Source organism: Crotalus tigris, unplaced genomic scaffold, assembly GCF_016545835.1.
Source record: "Crotalus tigris isolate CLP2741 ecotype Arizona unplaced genomic scaffold, ASM1654583v1 scf7180000017666.27876245, whole genome shotgun sequence".
NCBI classification, from domain to species: domain Eukaryota; kingdom Metazoa; phylum Chordata; class Lepidosauria; order Squamata; family Viperidae; genus Crotalus; species Crotalus tigris.
The window spans coordinates 1973737-1992880 of NW_024096551.1; the positions used below are offsets into that span (position 1 = coordinate 1973737).

At 41.0% G+C, this 19144-nt stretch overlaps 1 protein-coding gene across 6 annotated transcripts in view; it reads left to right on the top strand.

Annotated features, from left to right (window-relative positions):
* The window catches only part of LOC120304971 (C-C chemokine receptor type 5-like), a 90165-nt gene extending 71874 nt beyond the window's left edge, over positions 1-18291 (top strand). For 4 of the 6 annotated variants that reach the window (XM_039336153.1, XM_039336158.1, XM_039336157.1 and 1 more), the window contains 2 exons: positions 15015-15127; positions 16320-18291. In XM_039336153.1, the coding sequence (XP_039192087.1) occupies positions 15015-15127; positions 16320-17407 (1201 nt within the window). In that variant the 3' untranslated portion in view covers positions 17408-18291. Of the gene's footprint in view, positions 1-14987; positions 15128-16319 lie in introns of all 6 variants that reach the window. The other 2 variants (XM_039336156.1, XM_039336154.1) reach the window with 1 other exon arrangement.
* The last annotated feature ends 853 nt before the right edge of the window (positions 18292-19144 follow it).

Below are 19144 nucleotides of genomic sequence, written 5' to 3' on the forward strand. Positions count from 1 at the left end.
GGGGCATTGCAACGGTCCCGGGCAGGTGCAAGCTGCCCGGGACCAGACTGGCTGTCGCCAGCACTCGCGCGCATGCGCAGAGTGCAAGCGCGCCAAATGTTGCAGTTTGGCCCGGGGATCGCCTATAAAAGGGGCAGGGAGACTTGGGCGTTGTCGGCATCTTGTAACCAGTATGTTGAACAGAAATAAAGAGGTTCCTGAGAACTACAACTGCTTCTCGCGTCATTGCCATTTTGCTGAGGACTTAACACTGGCAACGAAGGTGGGATGCCTTACAACGACTGCAGACAAGTTGTAAGCTTACCCTAGAGTCCTGAGCAGTAGGAAACGGCGTTAAACTCAGCAGCTGCCTGCCAATTCAGCGAACATCGGGGGTAAGCTGGCTGACCCTTCCTGTACTACAAAAATGACAAAAGTTGGAAGACTTTCAGAATTCGACATCTCGCATCCAGAAAGATGGGAGTCCTACGTAGCCAGGGTAGAAAACTATCTTAAAGTCAATCAAGTAAGAGAAGATAGTTTAAAAGTCGCCACCCTGCTATGCGTTTGCGGTCAAGACGCATTCGAGATTGCTGAAAACATAGCAGTACCTGCACCTCTAGAATCTGTTAACTACACAGATCTCAAAAAACTACTAAAGGAACACTTCCAGCCCAAGTTGTCCGTCATCGCTTGGTGCCACACCTTCGAACAGAGGGATCAGCGGCCCAGAGAATCAGCCAAAGAGTACATTGCTGCGCTGAGAAAAGCCGCTAAACACTGCGAGTTCAAAGATCTAGAAGAACGGCTAAGAGACAGATTTGTATGCGGACTGAGACAGAGAGAATTGCAGCAGAGACTTTTCGCTAAAGAAGACTTATCATTCCAAGATGCCTTGAGAGAGGTTACTGCAGAAGAGGCAGCAGGTGGTGCCATCAAGAATATGAGGCCGATCAGAAGTACTCCAGAAGCTGTGTCCGTGCACCAGGAAGGAGTCCAAAGGAACCCAGAGGAGGATCCTGACGATGAAGTAGACCGTCTCTACCCCACAAAAGAAGGGAAGCAGAAGGAAAGCTCTTCAGCTGTCCCCAAGTGCCTCGGTTGTGGAGGTCGTCACAAGAGGACCGACTGCAGATTTCGCTTCACTATCTGTAGAGTATGCGGAAAACAGAGCCACATTGCAGCTGTGTGTCTGGGCCGTCAGAAGGTACAACCTCAAGAGGAATTGCGCCTGAAAGGTACCAGGGTCCCCAGCCAAAACAGGGTGGGTTTCTGTGCTTCGCGAAGAAGCATTTATAGGACAGGCACACACAAGCCCATCAAGAAAAAGCTGTCACTTAAAGTGAAGTTACAAGGGGTTCCATTGGCTATGGAACTGGATATGGGGGCTGCACTTTCAATCATTTCCATGCACACGTTCAGGAAGATTTGTTCTGGCAGCGGATTTCAGGCCAAACTGAGGCCTTCCGACATTGTGTTAACAAACTCCAGAGTGTGTGTTAAGGGGGAGGCCACCCTTAATGTGCAGTACAAGGATTTTGAAGGTCCATTAGATGTAATAGTAGTAGGGGGTGAGCGAACGAGTCTCATAGGACTCGATTGGTTTGAGGCCTTGGGAATACATGTCACAGGGCTCAATAGCTTGCAAACAGTAGACCTACAGGAAGTCTGCAAAGAATTTGCAGATGTTTTCAGCCCACAGCTGGGCACGTACAAAGGACCCCCTGTGTCATTAAAACTAGACCCCACTGTCACCCCTATTAGAATTAAAGCAAGAAGGGTTCCTTTTGCTTTGAAAGGTAAAATTGATACCGAATTGGACAAATTGATTCAGCAGGGAGTCTTAGAACCTGTCGACTCCAGTCCTTGGGAGACCCCCATTGTCACGCCTCTTAAGGCAAATGGGGACATTCGCATCTGTGCAGATTACAAATGCACTCTGAATAAGGCATTGCAGCAAAATGCCTATCCTGTCCCCATGGTCAGTCATATTCTGGCCTCCCTCAAGGGGGGGGCGTGTTTTTGCAAAGCTTGACCTAGCTCAGGCATATCAACAGTTGCCTGTTGATGCTGCTGCTGCTGTAGCTCAAACCATTGTGACCCACAGGGGGGGGCATTCAAGGTAAAGAGGTTACAATTTGGAGTAAATGTTGCTCCTGGAATTTTCCAAAGCATAATGAAAAACACACTACGGGGTATACCAGGGGTTTGCCCCTATTTTGATGATGTCTTAATTGCTGGAGACTCTACACACAACTTAGCTGAGAGATTAAGGGCTGTTCTGCTGAGGTTCAGGGAAACGGGCCTCAAACTCAAGAAGGACAAATGTAAAATTGGGGTGCCTTCTACAGATTTTCTGGGATTCAAAATTGATGCTACTGGGATTCACCCTGCTGAGTCCAAATTAAAAGCTATTATGCATGCTCCTAGGCCAAAGTCCAAGGCCGAACTACAGGCCTTCCTGGGCCTTTTGAACGTTTACAACTCCTTCCTTCCAAACAAGGCTAGTGTAGCCGAACCTCTTCATAGGCTCCTGGACAAACAGACAGTGTGGCAGTGGTCACAAAATCATGAAGCAAGTTTCAATGAGGTTAAGGCCTTAATCACTTCTAACAGTGTGCTTGCACATTTCAATGAATCCCTTCCTGTGTGCATCACTTGTGATGCTTCTCCTCATGGGGTGGGAGCTGTACTAAGCCACCTCAGACCAGATGGAACTCAGATTCCTGTTGCATATTACTCCAGGACCTTGTCTTCTGCAGAGCGAAATTATGCTCAGATTGACAGGGAGGCTTTAGCTGTTGTTGCTGGAATCAAAAAGTTCCATGATTTCCTATATGGCAGGCATTTCACGGTCTTCACTGACCATAAGCCTTGATTGGGGCTGTTTACCACACATAAACAAACTCCCCAAATCATCTCCCCCAGAATGCTGAGATGGTCTATCTTTCTGTCTGCCTATGATTTTTCTTTAATTCACAAACCTGGGAAAGAAATGGGCCATGCTGATGGCCTCAGTAGATTACTCCTGCCTGACCCTGCACCAACAATCAATATCCTCTCAATTCAAGCCTTGCCTGAGTCCCTTTTAGATGCCAGGGATGTGGCTGCTGAATCAGCCACAGATCTCACACTTTCTCATGTCCTATCTTGGGTTTTATCTGGATAGCCAGAGAGCTGTCCAGGCACTGAGTTTCAGAGTTTCTGGTCAAAAAAGGACGAGTTATCCACTTTCCAGGGTTGTCTGCTTTGGGGGAACAGAGTTGTCATTCCTACCTCAATGAGGACTAGGGTCTTAGGTTCCCTCCACGAGGGTCATCCTGGCATTGTACGTATGAAGGCGCTTGCACGCAGCCATTTGTGGTGGCCTGGGTTAGACAGAGACATTGAAGCTAAGGTGCATGCATGCCACCTTTGTCAACGTTCACGCCCTGAAATGCCCCAAGCTCCTGTACATCGATGGGAGGAAACACAGTCTCCATGGTCTAGGGTGCACATTGACTACGCTGGGCCCTTTCAGGGTCAATTCTTCTTGGTCTTGGTTGATAGCCATTCAAAATGGCTTGAGGTTGTACCTGTCTCTTCCACCACCACTGCAAAGACTATTCAAGTACTGAGGGGGATTTTTGCTGCACACGGGCTTCCTGATGTCCTCGTATCTGACAATGGCCCTCAATTCACTTCTTCCGAATTCCAAGCTTTCTTACAGGCCAACATGATTCGTCATGCCACCTCTGCGCCCTTCCACCCGTCCACCAACTGTATGGCTGAACGCATGGTTCGCATCACCAAGGACACCTTGAAGAAAATAACCTATGGAGACTGGCATCACAGGTTGGCTGACTTCCTCCTTTCTTATCGCACTACACCTTCCACTTCTACCGGGAGGAGCCCAGCTGAACTTCGTTGGGGGCGCAAACTGACTACCAAGCTTGACCGGTTGCACCCGGACAGACTACCTTCTACAATCACACACCCCAGGGCACCTAGACAACTGCTAGTGGGTGCCCCGGTTTGGACTCGTAACTACGAGCCTGGTCATTTATGGGTCCCTGCCACTGTGTCCAGGGTCACAGGTCCTTTGTCCTATGAGGTTTCCCTGGACGACGGTCGTGTCCTGCGACGACATATCGATCAGCTACGCACAAGACGGGACCTTCCCACTGAGACTCCTGGTTCCTTTCCAGGGGAGGAGGGGGACCCCTTTGGGCAAAGGGAAGGCTGTGGGCTGCAGCCTATCATTAACGAGGGAACCACAGACAGCTCATTCCAAAATTCCGCGAGTGCTCCAAACAGGAATTCATGGAGTCCAACTAGAACTCAGGCACCAGTGCCTACTCCAGCCAGGGAGTCACCCCGGGGGCATAATCACTACACACCAGCATCATTCAGTACTCCAGTCAGGGAGGATATCCGGGAGCATCCAAACAACCCACACCCTGCAAGAGAGCTGGCACACATTCCGTCTAGTTGGCCTAACACTGCCACTGCTCCTAGAAGGGGGCAAGCACACAAGGAGGTGGTCGAGGAACCAAATCCCGATCACAACACCTCTGGCATCACTCAGGGGATAACTGAGTTTTGGGACAGTACTGAAACCCTAGTAAGCCTGGTTACAGAACGGGAACATGAGGGAAGACAGCCTCTTGATAGGTCTAGGACAGACCTGGGAGGTTCTACAGAGTTGCCCAACAGTGGCAGTCACTTAGGAGGGCCAGAGAGCCTGCAACCAGGCAGGACAACCAGGTCAAACAGAGAAAGAAGCCCTAGCCTGACGAGCCCGGTGGGCAAGCAAGCAGGCCAGGCATTGGAGCACAGTCCTTGGGAATCACCAGGGCCAAGCAAGGGGAACAAGCAAACAGCACCCCTCAGTCAAGGGGTACTTGGAAGGTACCCAGAAATCAGGAGGTCACAGAGAGCTAAAAGATCTCCTAAGTATTTAGAAGATTTTTGTAACCCTACTGGCAAAACAGAGTTAACAGAGAGTATTCCTGTACATGTAGGAAAAATGGAACACTGGGGAACAATAGAAGCAAAAAAGATAACTGGTACGAAAGCTAGTATGGGTATCACACTCGTATTGGGTTGCATATTATTATTTGTATGATTATAGTCTTAGCCGGGGGGAAGGGGTGTTATGTCCTGAGCCTGTGAAGGTGCAAGCTGCCCGGGACCAGACTGGTTGTCGCCAGCACTCGCGTGCATGCGCAGAGTGCAAGCGCGCCAAATGTTGCAGTTTGGCCCGGGGATCGCCTATAAAAGGGGCAGGGAGACTTGGGCATTGTCGGCGTCTTGTAACCAGTATGTTGAACAGAAATAAAGAGGTTCCTGAGAACTACAACTGCTTCTCGCATCATTGCCATTTCGCTGAGGACTTAACATCTACCATTTCAGACAAGTTTCTTCTTTAAAAAAAACTCTGTGATGAAGCACCCACAATTTCTGACGGCAAGAAACGGCACTTTTAACTACATTGCAGCTGAACTAGAATTACACTGACTCATTTTCCCAGTAATGCTCGGAGTACTCTGGAGCTGCTTTCTGACTGGCAAATAATTAAAGTATAGGAGTGTCCTGGTCAAAGCCTGGGTCTTCCTCTCCAGACCACTTTTGGCTACTCCCCCAGTAATAATGTACCTGCAGTCCTACCAATAAATGTCTTACTTGAGAAGACATCTTGCAAGGACAGCCACTCAGATAAGATCAAATCCCATAGACAATAATAATCCTTCTAGCAAAGAATAGTTTTGCCTCTGCCATCCCTCTCCATTCAGTACTCCAGTCAGATCACACTGCTTGATGGGAGGGCAGCTCCTGACTTAGCTCTGGAAATGGGAGGAAAAACATGGGATGGTATTCCAGCCCAGCAACCCTTGAATATAGGAAAGGTGAGTCTCTCTTACTCCCCACAGGCAGCCCTAGTAGGAAATGGGTTAATGGAACATGCTTTTCTCTAAATTTGCTTTTAACAAATTTGCCTATATGCACCTTAGATACATAATTTTACTAAGTTAAATAAATAAGGGAACTAGGTAGGGAAATAAAAGAATAGGAATTGAAATGTATTGATTACTTTGCATCTTATATTCTAACAAAATAGAACTTACAAATATGTAATCATGGCCAATATTCCTTAACATACTCTGTATTGTTGGGTAAATAGTGACTTAAGTAAATGTATTTTCATTAGCATTTAGATTTCTTTTTGTAATTTCAGTAATTTTGTGGAAATGGAAGTGTCAGAACAATTTAAAAACTATAGGGCTATCAGTGCATGTAGCATAGATGTGTGTGTGGACAAGAATACCAACCTTGCTACCAATCAAAATGAAGCCTCTAATAGCGAGTGCCACATAAAGTGCACTAACCAAATAGGTGGTAAGACAATAGGGGAACTCAGGCACCACACAGGTTATGTAGAAAGGAAACACAGGGCCACCCACAAAGGACTCAAATGTTTATACACCAATGCACAGAGTATGAACAGCAAACAGGGTGAACTAGAAATTCAGGTTAATGAGGGCAGATACGATATTGTTGCCATTACGGAAACATGGTGGGATGAAACTCACACATGGAACACACAGCTAGAGGGATTTAAATTATTTAAAAGAAACAGACCAAATAAAAGAGGAGGTGGAGTTGCTCTCTATATAAGAAATAACTACATCTCCACAGAAATAAAGTACAACAATGATAAAAACTGTCTTGAATGCATTTGGGTCAATATAAAAGGGGGGGGAAATGACATTGCCATAGGTGTATACTACAGACCACCCAACCAAACAGAGGAAATAGATGAACTTTTTGCTAGTCAGCTAACTAAGGTATGTAGGAAGCACATCACAATAGTAATGGGGGACTTTAACTACCCTGACATCAACTGGGAGACAAACTCCGCACCAAGTGGAAGATCAAACAGGTTCCTGGCAAACCTAGCAGACAACTTTGTCTCCCAAAAAGTAGAGAAGGGAACTAGGGGATTAGCCATTTTGGATCTAATTCTCACTAACAGAGATGAAATGATAGACGGTGTTGAAGCCATAGGAACCCTGGGAGGAAGTGATCATGCAATATTAGAATTCAACATTATAGAAGCACAACCAATAGAACACAGTCAAACTAGAGTCTTGGACTTCAAGAGAGCTAATTTCAATAAACTTAGAGAGGGCTTGGGAAGGATTCCATGGATGAGAATCCTCAAGGGGAAAACAACTCAAGAAGCTTGGGAAATTTTGAAAAATGAGATAATAAAAGCACAGTCTAGCACAATACCAACAAAGAGGAAAAATAACAGCTCTCAAAAGAAACCAGCATGGCTGCATAAAGAACTCTCTGACAAATTGAAAGATAAAAAGGACAAGTACAGAAAGTGGAAAGAGGGGAACATAACTAAGTCAGAATATCAGCAAATAGCCCGAGCCTGCAAAGATGAAGTGAAGAAAGCCAAGGCTCAAAATGAACTAAGGCTTGCGACCAAAGTCAAAAATAACAAAAAAAGCTTCTTTCAACATGTAAAAAACAAGAAAAAAGTGAAGGAAATGATTGGTCCATTAGTGGGTGGAAGTGGCAAGAAGGTGACAAGCAACAGGGAGAAAGCAGAACTATTTAACTCATTTTTTGCATCTGTCTTTACACAAAGGGAAAAAACAGACCAACCTATCAAAAATAGTGCCATAAAAAACAAAACAGAAACACAAGTTAAGATAGGCAAGAAAATGGTTAGGGAGCACCTGTCCAGCCTAGATGAGTTCAAATCGCCAGGACCAGATGGATTACACCCCAGAGTTCTCAAGGAACTGGCAGATGTGATATCGGAGCCACTGAACTATATTTTTCAAAGATCCTGGAACACAGGGGAACTACCAGAGGACTGGAAAAGAGCTGATGTAGTTCCCATCCTCAAAAAAGGAAAAAAAATGGATCCAGGAAATTACAGACCTATCAGCCTGACCTCAATACCTGGGAAGATCCTGGAAAAGATAATCAAACAACGAATCAACGAACACCTAGAGGCAAACAAAGTCATTACTAAAAGCCAACATGGGTTTGTCAAAAATAGATCATGCCAGACAAATCTTATTGCATTCTTTGACCAAGTGACAAAATTAGTGGATCAGAGGAATGCTGTGGACATAATTTACTTGGACTTCAGTAAGGCATTCGATAAAGTAGATCACAACCTACTACTTGACAAGATAGAAAAATGTGGGGTAGACAGAACCATCACCAGATGGATCCGTAGCTGGCTGACTGGCCGTACTCAGCGAGTGGTCCTCAATGGAACTGCATCTATATGGAGGGAAGTGTGTAGTGGGGTGCCCCAGGGCTCTGTTCTGGGCCCAGTACTCTTCAACATCTTCATCAACGATTTGGATGAAGGGATAGATGGGGAACTCATCAAATTTGCAGATGACACCAAGCTGGCAGGAATAGCCAACACTCCAGAAGACAGGCTTAAGATACAGAAGGATCTGGACAGACTTGAACACTGGGCACTAACTAACAAAATGAAATTCAATGGTGAAAAAAGCAAGGTTCTACATTTAGGCAAGAAAAACCAAATGCACAAGTACAACATAGGTGGCACCATGCTCAATAGTAGTAACTGTGAGAGGGACCTCGGAGTCCTAGTAGACAATCACTTAAATATGAGCCAGCAGTGTACTGCAGCTGCCAAAAAGGCCAACACAGTGCTAGGCTGCATTAACAGAGGGATAGAATCAAGATCACGTGAAGTATTAATACCACTCTTCAATGCCTTGGTAAGGCCACACTTGGAATACTGCATCCAGTTTTGGTCACCACGATGTAAAAAAGATGTTGAGACTCTAGAAAGAGTACAGAGAAGAGCAACAAAGATGATTAGGGGACTGGAGGCTAAAACATATAAGGAACGGTTGCGAGAATTGGGTATGTCTAGTTTAACGAAGAGAAGGACAAGGGGGGACATGATAGCAGTATTCCAATATCTCAGGGGCTGCCATAAAGAAGAGGGAATTAAGCTATTTTCCAAAGCACCTGAAGGCAGGACAAGAAGCAACGGGTGGAAACTAATCAAGGAGAGAAGCAACCTAGAACTAAGGAGAAACTTCCTGACAGTGAGAACAATTAATCAGTGGAACAGCTTGCCTCCAGAAGCAGTAAATGCTCCAACACTGGAAGTTTTTAAGAAGAGACTGGACAGCTATTTGTCCGAAATGGTGTAGGGTTTCCTGCCCGAGCAGGGGGTTGGACTAGATGACCTCCAAGGTCCCTTCCAACTTTACTACTATTATTAAATTGTCCCCCCTCCCACTTTCTATATATAATTTCTAATTAAAAATACCCTGAAATGGACTGTTCAGCCTTACTCAGCCTTTTGCCCTTATCACTACTGAAAATGTCAGATCATTCCTATATCTTCTCCCCATTCCACCAGCTGCAGTAAATAGGCAAAACAGAGATAGGGTACTGAATTTCCTTTATGACAAGAATTTGCACACTTGATTCTTGGAAACTCAGCATGACGAGAAGGGGAGTTCCAGCTGCAACTGTTTTTCTGGCCCTTCACACTTGCTGTTAGATGTAAACAGGCTTAGTGGGCCTCAGCTGGCTCCCAGTTGCTATGGGATGGGTTGCTTCCACCACAAATTCAGAGCAGGAGGCATTCTAGTCATTTGGTACACGTTGAGATTTTCAAGGACTTCTAACAGCCAGAAAAGAATGAAACAAGCTGACATCCGTCCCTTCCTCTTATGCATTGCTGTTGTTTATTATTCCTTATACTCTTGAAGCATCTTGTTCCCAAATACTTCCTGCAATAGCAGGAAAATTAATTCAGCAGCTCTTAACATTGATTCTAGCTTCCCAGAATGCCACATTGCAGTAAGGTCTACAGGTACAGCTTTCCAGCAGTGTTAGCTAAAAGCTACAGCAATGAAGAAATCTTGTGGGTGTCATATTTTGCCCTATTTCTTGGTAACTACAACTGGCAGAGCTCCTCTGTGTTTGGCAAAAGGAAAGGAAGGAAGGAAGAATGAGAGGAGAAGCACTTCCTTTTCTTCAGGTCTCATTTCCCGTGACTCTGTCATGATTCAGACCTTGAAGTGCCCCTCCTCTTTGTTTCTTAATTTGTGGTTCAATTGTACAGATGAATTACTCAGAAACCTATAGGTGGGATGATTTTGCCCACATATAGAGCAACTAGATCACATGCTAAAATGTAGGCAATTAAATTCTGGTAGCCTGATGAAATTGCAGAATAGTTCTCTTCATATCCTATTAAATACAAAATCTGGAGATCTTTACATGATGTTTCCACAATTAAACTCAGGCATAAATTGCTTTTCTTGGTCTTCCTGCTATTATTATTACTATTATTATTATGGCTGGTTGAAGTTAGCTAGATATTTAGACTGGATTTGGTATGTTTCTACACCTATCAAGTCCTTCTCAAGGATCTGGGATAGGTAAATGTTGTTTAATATTATTAAAGATATCATTGTAAGATATAAGCTGCTCCAAGTGAAGTTGCCTTTTGCAATTGACTGACTGTGTGATTTTGTCAATGCTGATCATATTCAAGTGGTGTGCCAGATGGTTTGGAATTGCATCCAAGGCCTCTATTACTATTACTATTTTCTTTTGCCATGTCTACTTCTGTTTGTAGATTTTTATATTTTATGATTTTTCTCCTGTTCTTTTCCCCCCCTATTCTGCTGTCTTTAGTTGCTGCCATGTCTACTAGCCAGATTTTTTTTTTCTTTCTTTCTTATCGGCAATTATTAAGTTTCGGGTGTTACGTGGTAGGTGTTGCTTTATTTCAATTCTAAAGTTCCAAAACACTTTAGCTTCTTTGTTTTCTATTACTTTGTCTATTTTGTGGTCTTACCAATTGTTGTTTACAGGCAAATGATATTTCTTGCAACAATGAACCATTGTTGCTACTTTGTTATGCCGCTGCTTGTAGTCTGTGACATGTTTTGCAGCATCTATCCAGCTGATTCACTGTTTCTTCAGCTTCTTTGCAAAGGTGGCAGTAGCTGTCTGTTTCTGTCTTCTCAGATCTGGCTTTGTATGCATTTCTTCTTAGGGCTTGTGCAACCACAATTACCTCTCTGTCTCTTTCTTCAACTTTCCTGCTTTTAGCCATTACCAGGTCTTAATATTTGTTTTGCGTACATATTTCTTTATGTACCAGCCATGTAATACTTTGCATCGCCATGTCTTTTTTTTGTTCTTCATTTGATCTTATTTAGAGGCCACTTTGATTTCTTTAGCTCAGTAAGCCTTCATAGTATACAAGTATCAGTGGATCTTCTTCCATGTCCTTCAGATATTCTTTCACTGCTCTTTTTTCTTCTTCATCATTCTGTTCTACTTGCAACTTTATCATACAATAATAATATGTGCAATTATTATTATTATTATTATTATTATTATTGTTATTGATCATCACACAGTCAGCCAGATGTTCAGACTGGATTTGGCATTTTGTCTACCTATCGAGTCCTTACCCAGGACCTGGGATAGGCAGATGTGGATGTTTGATGGTATTACAGATATCGTCGCAGGATGGAAGCAGTTCCTAATAAGGCCGCCTTTTGCAATTGACTAATAGCGAATTTGTCAATGCCAATGGTGTTCAAGTGGTGCTCCAGTTGTTTTGGGATTGCACCCAAGGAGCCTATGACTATTGGTACTACCCTTGCTTGCTTTTGCCACAGTCTTTCTATTTCTATTTGTAGGTCTTTGTATTTTGTTATCTTCTCCAGTTCTTTCTCTTCTATTCTGCTGTCTCCAGGCACTGCCACGTCCACTATCCAGACTTTTTTGTCTTTCTTATCGACAATTGTTAAGTCTGGGATGTTATGTTTCAGGTGCTTGTCTGTTTGAATTCTGAAGTCCCAGAGCAGTTTAATTTTATCATTTTCTAAGACTTTCTCTATTTTATGATCCCACCAGTTTTTGCTTACAGACAAATGATATTTTTTGCAGATCTTCCAATGCACCATTGTTGCTACTTTGTCATGCCGCTGATTGTAGTCAGTCTGTGCAATCTTCTTGCAACAGCTTACCAAGTGGTCCACTGTTTCTTCAGCTTCTTTGCATAGGCGGCACTTACTGTCTGTTGCTGTCTTCTCAGTTTTGACTTTGTATGCATTTGTCTTTAAGGTTGGTCTTGTGCAGCCAGAATTAGTCCCTCAGTCTCTTTCTTCAATTTTCCTGCTTTTAGCCATTGCCAGGTTTTATTATTATCTGCTTTCCCAGCTATTTTTTTCACGTATTGGCCATGTAGTGCTTTGTCTTCCCATGCCTCTATTCTGTTCTTCATTTGGTCTTTCTTGTAGGCCAGTTTGGTCTCTCCAGTAGTTAGTAAGCCTTCCTGATATACTAATTTCAGTGCATCTTCATCATTGTTCTTCAGATATTCTTCCAAAGCCATTTTTTCTTCTTCAACCATCTGATGTACTTGTAGCATTCCACGCCCACCTATTTGCCTTGGTAGATAAAGTCTATCAATGTCACTGCGTGGATGAAGGGCATGATTCATTGTCATTATTTTTCTGGTCTGCCTATCCATTGCTTTTAGTTCTGCTTGAGTCCAGTCCACTATTCCAGCTGTGTACCTAATGACTGGGATTGCCCAGGTGTTGATTGCCTTTATGGTATTTCCTCCATTGAGTTTGGATTTTAAGATCTTCTTCACTCTCTTGATGTATTCACCTCTAATCTTTTTCTTGACTTCAGTGTGCTTGATGTTGTCAGCTTGAAGGATACCCAAGTATTTGTAGTACTCTTCCTCATCCAGACTCTTAATGTTATTTTCGTGGGGCATCTTGATTCCTTCAGTGTTCACTATTTTTCCTTGTTTGATAGTAAGTGTGGCACATTTGTCCAAGTCAAACTCCATTACAATATCTTGGCTATATATACGGACAATGTTGAGCAGCAATTCTATTTCAGATGATGTTTTTCTATACAGCTTCAGATCATCCATGTAAAGGAGGTGGGATAGTCTGACAAATGTTTTTGATGTTTGATAGCCATGTCCTGAGTTATTCAGTATTGTTGACAAAGGAAACAGTGCAATAACAAATAGTAATATGGTGATAATGAATCTCCTTGAAATATTCCTTTCTTGATATTAACCTCTCCCAGCCTCTCACCATTGATCTGCAACTGTGTCTTCCATTGTGCCATCGATCTTTGCACAAATTTTTTGATGTTTCTACTGACTCCTGTTATTTCTAGGCACTTGATTATCAAGTCATGTGGCAGAGAGTCAAATGCATTTTGGAGTCAATCCATGCCACATTCAGGTTGGTCTTCCTTTTCTTGCAGTTTTCTAAGATAATTTTGTCTATTAGGAGTTGATCTTTTGTTCCTCTGCTATTGGGGCGGTTTCCTTTCTGCTCAGGTGGAAAGAGATTGTTTTCAACTAGATGTTGTTGTACTGCATCAGCTACCACACCAGTTAGTAATTTGAAAGTTGTTGGTAAGCAGGTAATTGGCCTGTAGTTGCCTGGTGTTGCCCCTTTTGCTGGATTTTTCATTATTAGGTAGGTTTTCCCAGTTGTTAGCCACTTTTCAATTTCTCTCCTTGTAGTATATTGTTGAATTGCTTGGCAATGAGTGGGTATATAATAGTTAGATGTTTCAACCAAAACCCATGCAGTTCATCTTCACCTGGGGCTGACCAATTTTTGATTTTCCTTGCTCTTTTTTCTACCATTTTTGTTGTTATTACTAGTTCTTTCATTTCAACTTCTGTTTTATTTGCATCCACCTCTTTTAACCAAGCCGCATCTTTGTTGTATTTCTTTGGGTTATCCCATATCTGCTTCCAGAACTGTACTGTTTCTTCCTTGTCAGGTACTGACTGATTCCTTGCAGTTTCTCCATTGATGGATTGGTAGAAACGTTCTGATTGGATTGAAATTGGAGGTTCTGCCTATAGTTTGCAATTCGAGCTTCATATCTACTGATTTTCCTGGCTATAACTGTTATTTGTTGCTTTATTATTTCCAGTGCTTCCTTGATCTTCCTTGTTTCTAAGTGGTATTTCTTGATTAGATATTCTTTGGTCTTCTTGTTCTTCAGCTTCTTTTCTTTCATCTGTTCTAGCTTACTTGCATGTGATCTTAACTTGCTGATCTTATTTTCTAGTCTAACCTTCCATTTTTGTGGTGCACTGTTTGTTGGTTTTTCTTCTTTGTTGATTTTGCATCCCAGGTATTCAGTTATAACTGCAGTTGTGCTGTACATTAGTTGGTTTGTTTCTTGCAGTGAATTGGTGCTTATATTTGATATTGCAGTATTTGCATCTTTTAATGCTTGTGCTAGCTGTTTCTTTGGAACAAGCTTCAATGCAGGCAGCCTTATTCTGTTGTTTTTGTGCTGTTCTAGATGCTCAGTTATTCTTTGTTTCAATTCTTTTATTTCTTTATTTAGAGGGTTTTGTTCTTCCTGAGGTAGATGTGCCTGGTTTCCAAATGAGGTTGTATATCTCTGCTATTATTATGGATCATCACACAGTCAGCCAGATGTTCAGACTGGATTTGGCATTTTGTCTACCTATCGAGTCCTTACCCAGGACCTGGGATAGGCAGATGTGGATGTTTGATGGTATTACAGATATCGTCGCAGGATGGAAGCAGTTCCTAATAAGGCCGCCTTTTGCAATTGACTAATAGGGAATTTGTCAATGCCAATGGTGTTCAAGTGGTGCTCCAGTTGTTTTAGGATTGCACCCAAGGAGCCTATTACTATTGGTACTACCCTTGCTTGCTTTTGCCACAGTTTTTCTATTTCTATTTGTAGGTCTTTGTATTTTGTTATCTTCTCCAGTTCTTTCTCATCTATTCTGCTGTTGTTGTTATTATTATTATTATTATTATTATTATGACTGCTGAATCCTAAAGACTCTGAGCATAGTACAATTGTACTATTAATGTAGAGATATTTCTGAATGTTCTCAGTTCCCCTAATTCTATTTTAAAACTCTGTTCTCTCTCCAACATCAGATGGTGTTGTTCTCTTTCATTCCTCAGGGAACATGTACATACAAGCCTTTGTGACTATTTTCTTCAATTAACTCCTGCCACAGGAATATGTCCTTCTTGCAAATCTAAGAATAATAAAAATTCCATTGGAAAAGTGTTAGGTGAGTAACATTGAAGCCCAAATATGTTTTATGAAAGTACATGATTGTGATAGTTTTTTCTTTATTTCTTTTCATAAATTTATATTCTGGCCATTAATTAATTTATATTCTGGCCATTAATTAAGGTAATAATAACAAATAAAAATAACTATTCTAATATGTGAAGGAAAAATATAATTATTAGTTATGTTCATCAAAAACTTTATCAAGGCAAAAAGGACTGTGGAAATTCTGATTCTTCAGAATTCTAAATCAGATAAGATGGAAAAGAAACTGGTCTGATTGATCTCAGTACTAATCATCAACTTGCTTCTGTTTGTAGAATGAAAATTGTAGTATAGTTGTACAAAATGGGAACCCTGATATTATTATAAAATTTCACTATTATAAAAACCCACAATAAATAAATGGGGAGTCAGAAAATAGTGTATGTAGTTCAAGGAAATCCACCACTCCCAGCACTGCTTCTACTAGAATCCATTGGAAGCTGTGGGAAAACAAATTTTCATTCTGACTCACATTCTTCTCAGCTACTTTCCAAATACATTTCAGCCATACAGCTATATAAGCTACTCCTTTAATAGTAGAAGGATTTAATAAGTTGAAAATGGACTCTTTTCAGATATTTTATGTAAATTTAATGTAAAAATATGAAAATCAGTGATTAATATCCAGTGAAATCTGACTTTTTGTTAAATGAATTCAATTCTTGGGATCCAAAATTTTGGAAAGTTAACTTCATTTGGATGTACTTGCCATTTAATGTATCTGTAAAACATATTACAGATCAATTAGCATATACAGAGTTTTCACTATTTTGTTGTATCTTTCAAAATACAACTGTTTTCAATTGGTACAATGGGCTAGTCAGGTTCTGGAATGCCCAGAACGGAGTTCCGGCACCTTTTTTGGATGGTAGGCAAGGCAGGTTGTATGACATGTGTGAGTTCCGGCACCTTTAAAAAAAAGAAAAAGAAAAAGCACTGCAAATCTTCAGTAAGTCAATTTTTCATCCCAATTATGGTAACATTTATATAGATGAAGGGTGATCTTTTCTTTTCTTTCTCTAGTGAAAATTCAGTGTATTTTCTTATATATGGAAATCAATATGGCATTATTATTATATGTTTCCAAAATTTTTAAAAGTTTTGTATTGTCTACTTTTAATAGTAAACAACTTTGTGTTTTTCAGTAACAGGGAACAAGATGGATAATCTAATAAATGAAACAAATGAAGTAACAGCCACCACTGAATACGATTATAGCAATGCAGTAACACCATGCCATGCACAGGCTGCTGAAATGTTTGATTCCAGTGTCCTACCAATTCTTTATTCTTTGGTATTCATCTTTGGTTTTTTGGGTAACATGCTAGTTGTACTAATTCTAATCAAATATAAGAAATTCAAGAGTATGACTGATATATACCTATTAAATTTAGCCATCTCTGATTTGCTTTTCATTTTCTCAATCCCAGTTCGGATTTATTCTAAGGTAGATGAGTGGGTATTTGGAGATGCAATGTGCAAAATTAATTCTGGAATCTATTTTTTAAGCTTCTACAGTGGAAGCTTTTTCATAATCCTCTTGACTATTGATCGGTATTTAGCAATAGTCTATGCGGTGTTTGCATTAAAAGCCAGAACAGTATTCTATGGCATCATCACAAGCATTATCACCTGGGGCCTGGCAATTCTAGCCTCTACACCAGGAATAGTCTTTTATGGGGTACAAGAAGAAGATGAAAAGAAAAGGTGCTTTTTTAATTTTCCTCCTGAAACTTACAACAGATGGAACGTGTTCTTTACACTGGAACTGAACTTCTTAGGCTTGATTTTTCCAATGATCGTTATGATTTTCTGCTATGCATGCATCATAAACACTTTGCTGAGATGCAGAAATGACAAGAAGAACAAAGCAGTCAAACTTATTTTTATCATAATGATTGTTTATTTCCTTTTCTGGGCCCCATACAATATTGTTCTTCTACTCCAGATGTTCCAAAATGAGTTATCCCTTGATGGCTGCCCCAAGTTAAGTAGTATCAATATAGCAATTCAAGTGACCGAAACACTTGCAATAGCTCATGGCTGTATCAATCCTGTGATCTATGCTTTTGCTGGTGAGAAATTTAGAAAATACACTATTACCTTTTTCCGAAAACATGGTGGTCACCATCTCTCAAAATACTGTGTCTTTCTCTATCGAGAACCTCTGGAACGGGCCAGTTCCACATACTCTCATTCTACTGGAGAGCAAGACATATCAGCAATCCTTTAAAGCGTTTTCTTTAGGAAAAAACGGGAGCGATTTTTATTTCTGCATTTTTATGGATCTCTGCAATACAGGTAGTCCTCAACTTAGGACCAGAACTGAGCCCAAAATTTCTATTGCTGAGTGAGACATTTGTTAAGTGTTTTGCCCCATTCAACAAACTTCCTTGCCACAGTTAAGTAAATCACTGCAGTTGTTAAGTTAGTAACACAGTTGTTAAGTGCATCTGGCTTTCTCATTGATTTTGCTTGCAAAAGGGGATAACCCCAGGACATGCAATTATCATAAACATGTGTCAGTTGCCAGTTGACCGTGAGGATGCTACAATGGTCATAAGTGTGAAAAAGTCATGTCACTTTTTTCAGTACCATTGTAACTTTGAATGGTCACTAAATGAACTGTTGTAAGTCAAGGACTACCTGTATTGGATTTAAGCAACCCTTCTGAAAGAGTCAATATAAGGCATAATGAAAAGCCTGGATAAAGATTTGTCTTGCTACGTTAATTCACAAACCATGCCATATATCAATGTTCATATAATTTCAGTGGAATAATTAAAAATTTAATAAGGCATTTTGCAATAAGGGAAAGAGCCTTTCTTGGGCAAAGCATATTGTAGTTGATTGCATTTGAGATAACTTTCAAGCATATTTTGCAGCAGGACATATGTTTACTAATTCTAATGCAATATGAATGACTATATAGATTAGTTCAATGACATTTAACATGCTTCAGTTCCTTGTAAAAGCAAGAACTTCCTCTTCTCTAAGTTTATCTTGGCTGCAATTCTGTCCATACTTTTCTGATGGGGAAAGAGCTTCAAGTTAGAAATTCAATTATACAAGGTGGTTTTGTGTTGATTTTAAATCATTAAATATTGCTTGCTCAAATTCTGGGTTCTTGAAGTTTTTTATTTCATAGGTACATGGACCATAAATGGGATATTGGGGTAGCTCATTCCACTATAACATGACATAAAAGAGATTCCCCATCCAATGGGAAAAACAGTGCAACTTTATAAGATTATTTCAAGGAGCCAGGGAAGACTCTGTGGAATTAAGAGTTCTCCAAAATACTTATAAGGTTTCAGTCAGAATGCAGATTGTAGTGTGTGAATTAAATACTTGCTCTATTAAGAATGGCTTCCACCATCATTTACCCAACAATTATTTCTGGAATTGTCTTTGGCCCGAGATCATCAATAATAGACTCACATTTGTAATACTATGTACAATTCTGGTCAGAGACACATCCAACATACAAAAGGGATATTGCACAGCTGCAAAAAAGCACAATCAGTGAGGAAAAATAGCAACATTTGGATCGTTTCACCTTAGAAAGAAATCAAATGTACAAAAGAATACCAAGTAGAAAATGTGGATAATTGTTCTTCCTTACAGTATATAGACTTTGGCTTGATCCTTAAACTAAATAGATACAAACATGTAACCCAATTTGCAGTTAAATTAGTATTGACAGCCAACAATTTCATTTTTTTTTAAAGGGATGCTTTAGCCATCAGATCCCAGAGATCCCTACACAGTAGATTGACATCTGTGCTGGAAGAGCAGATAGTGACAGTACCAGAAATATTACTGCATATGAAATGCTACCATGGCTACTGATACACCCTGTGGAAGCTTTGTAGAATCTCCCACTTCAGTCAATAGCATCATTACCCATATGATGTGGAGAGATCATGTGGGAGAAATGTATTTATTTATTTATTTATTTATTTATTTC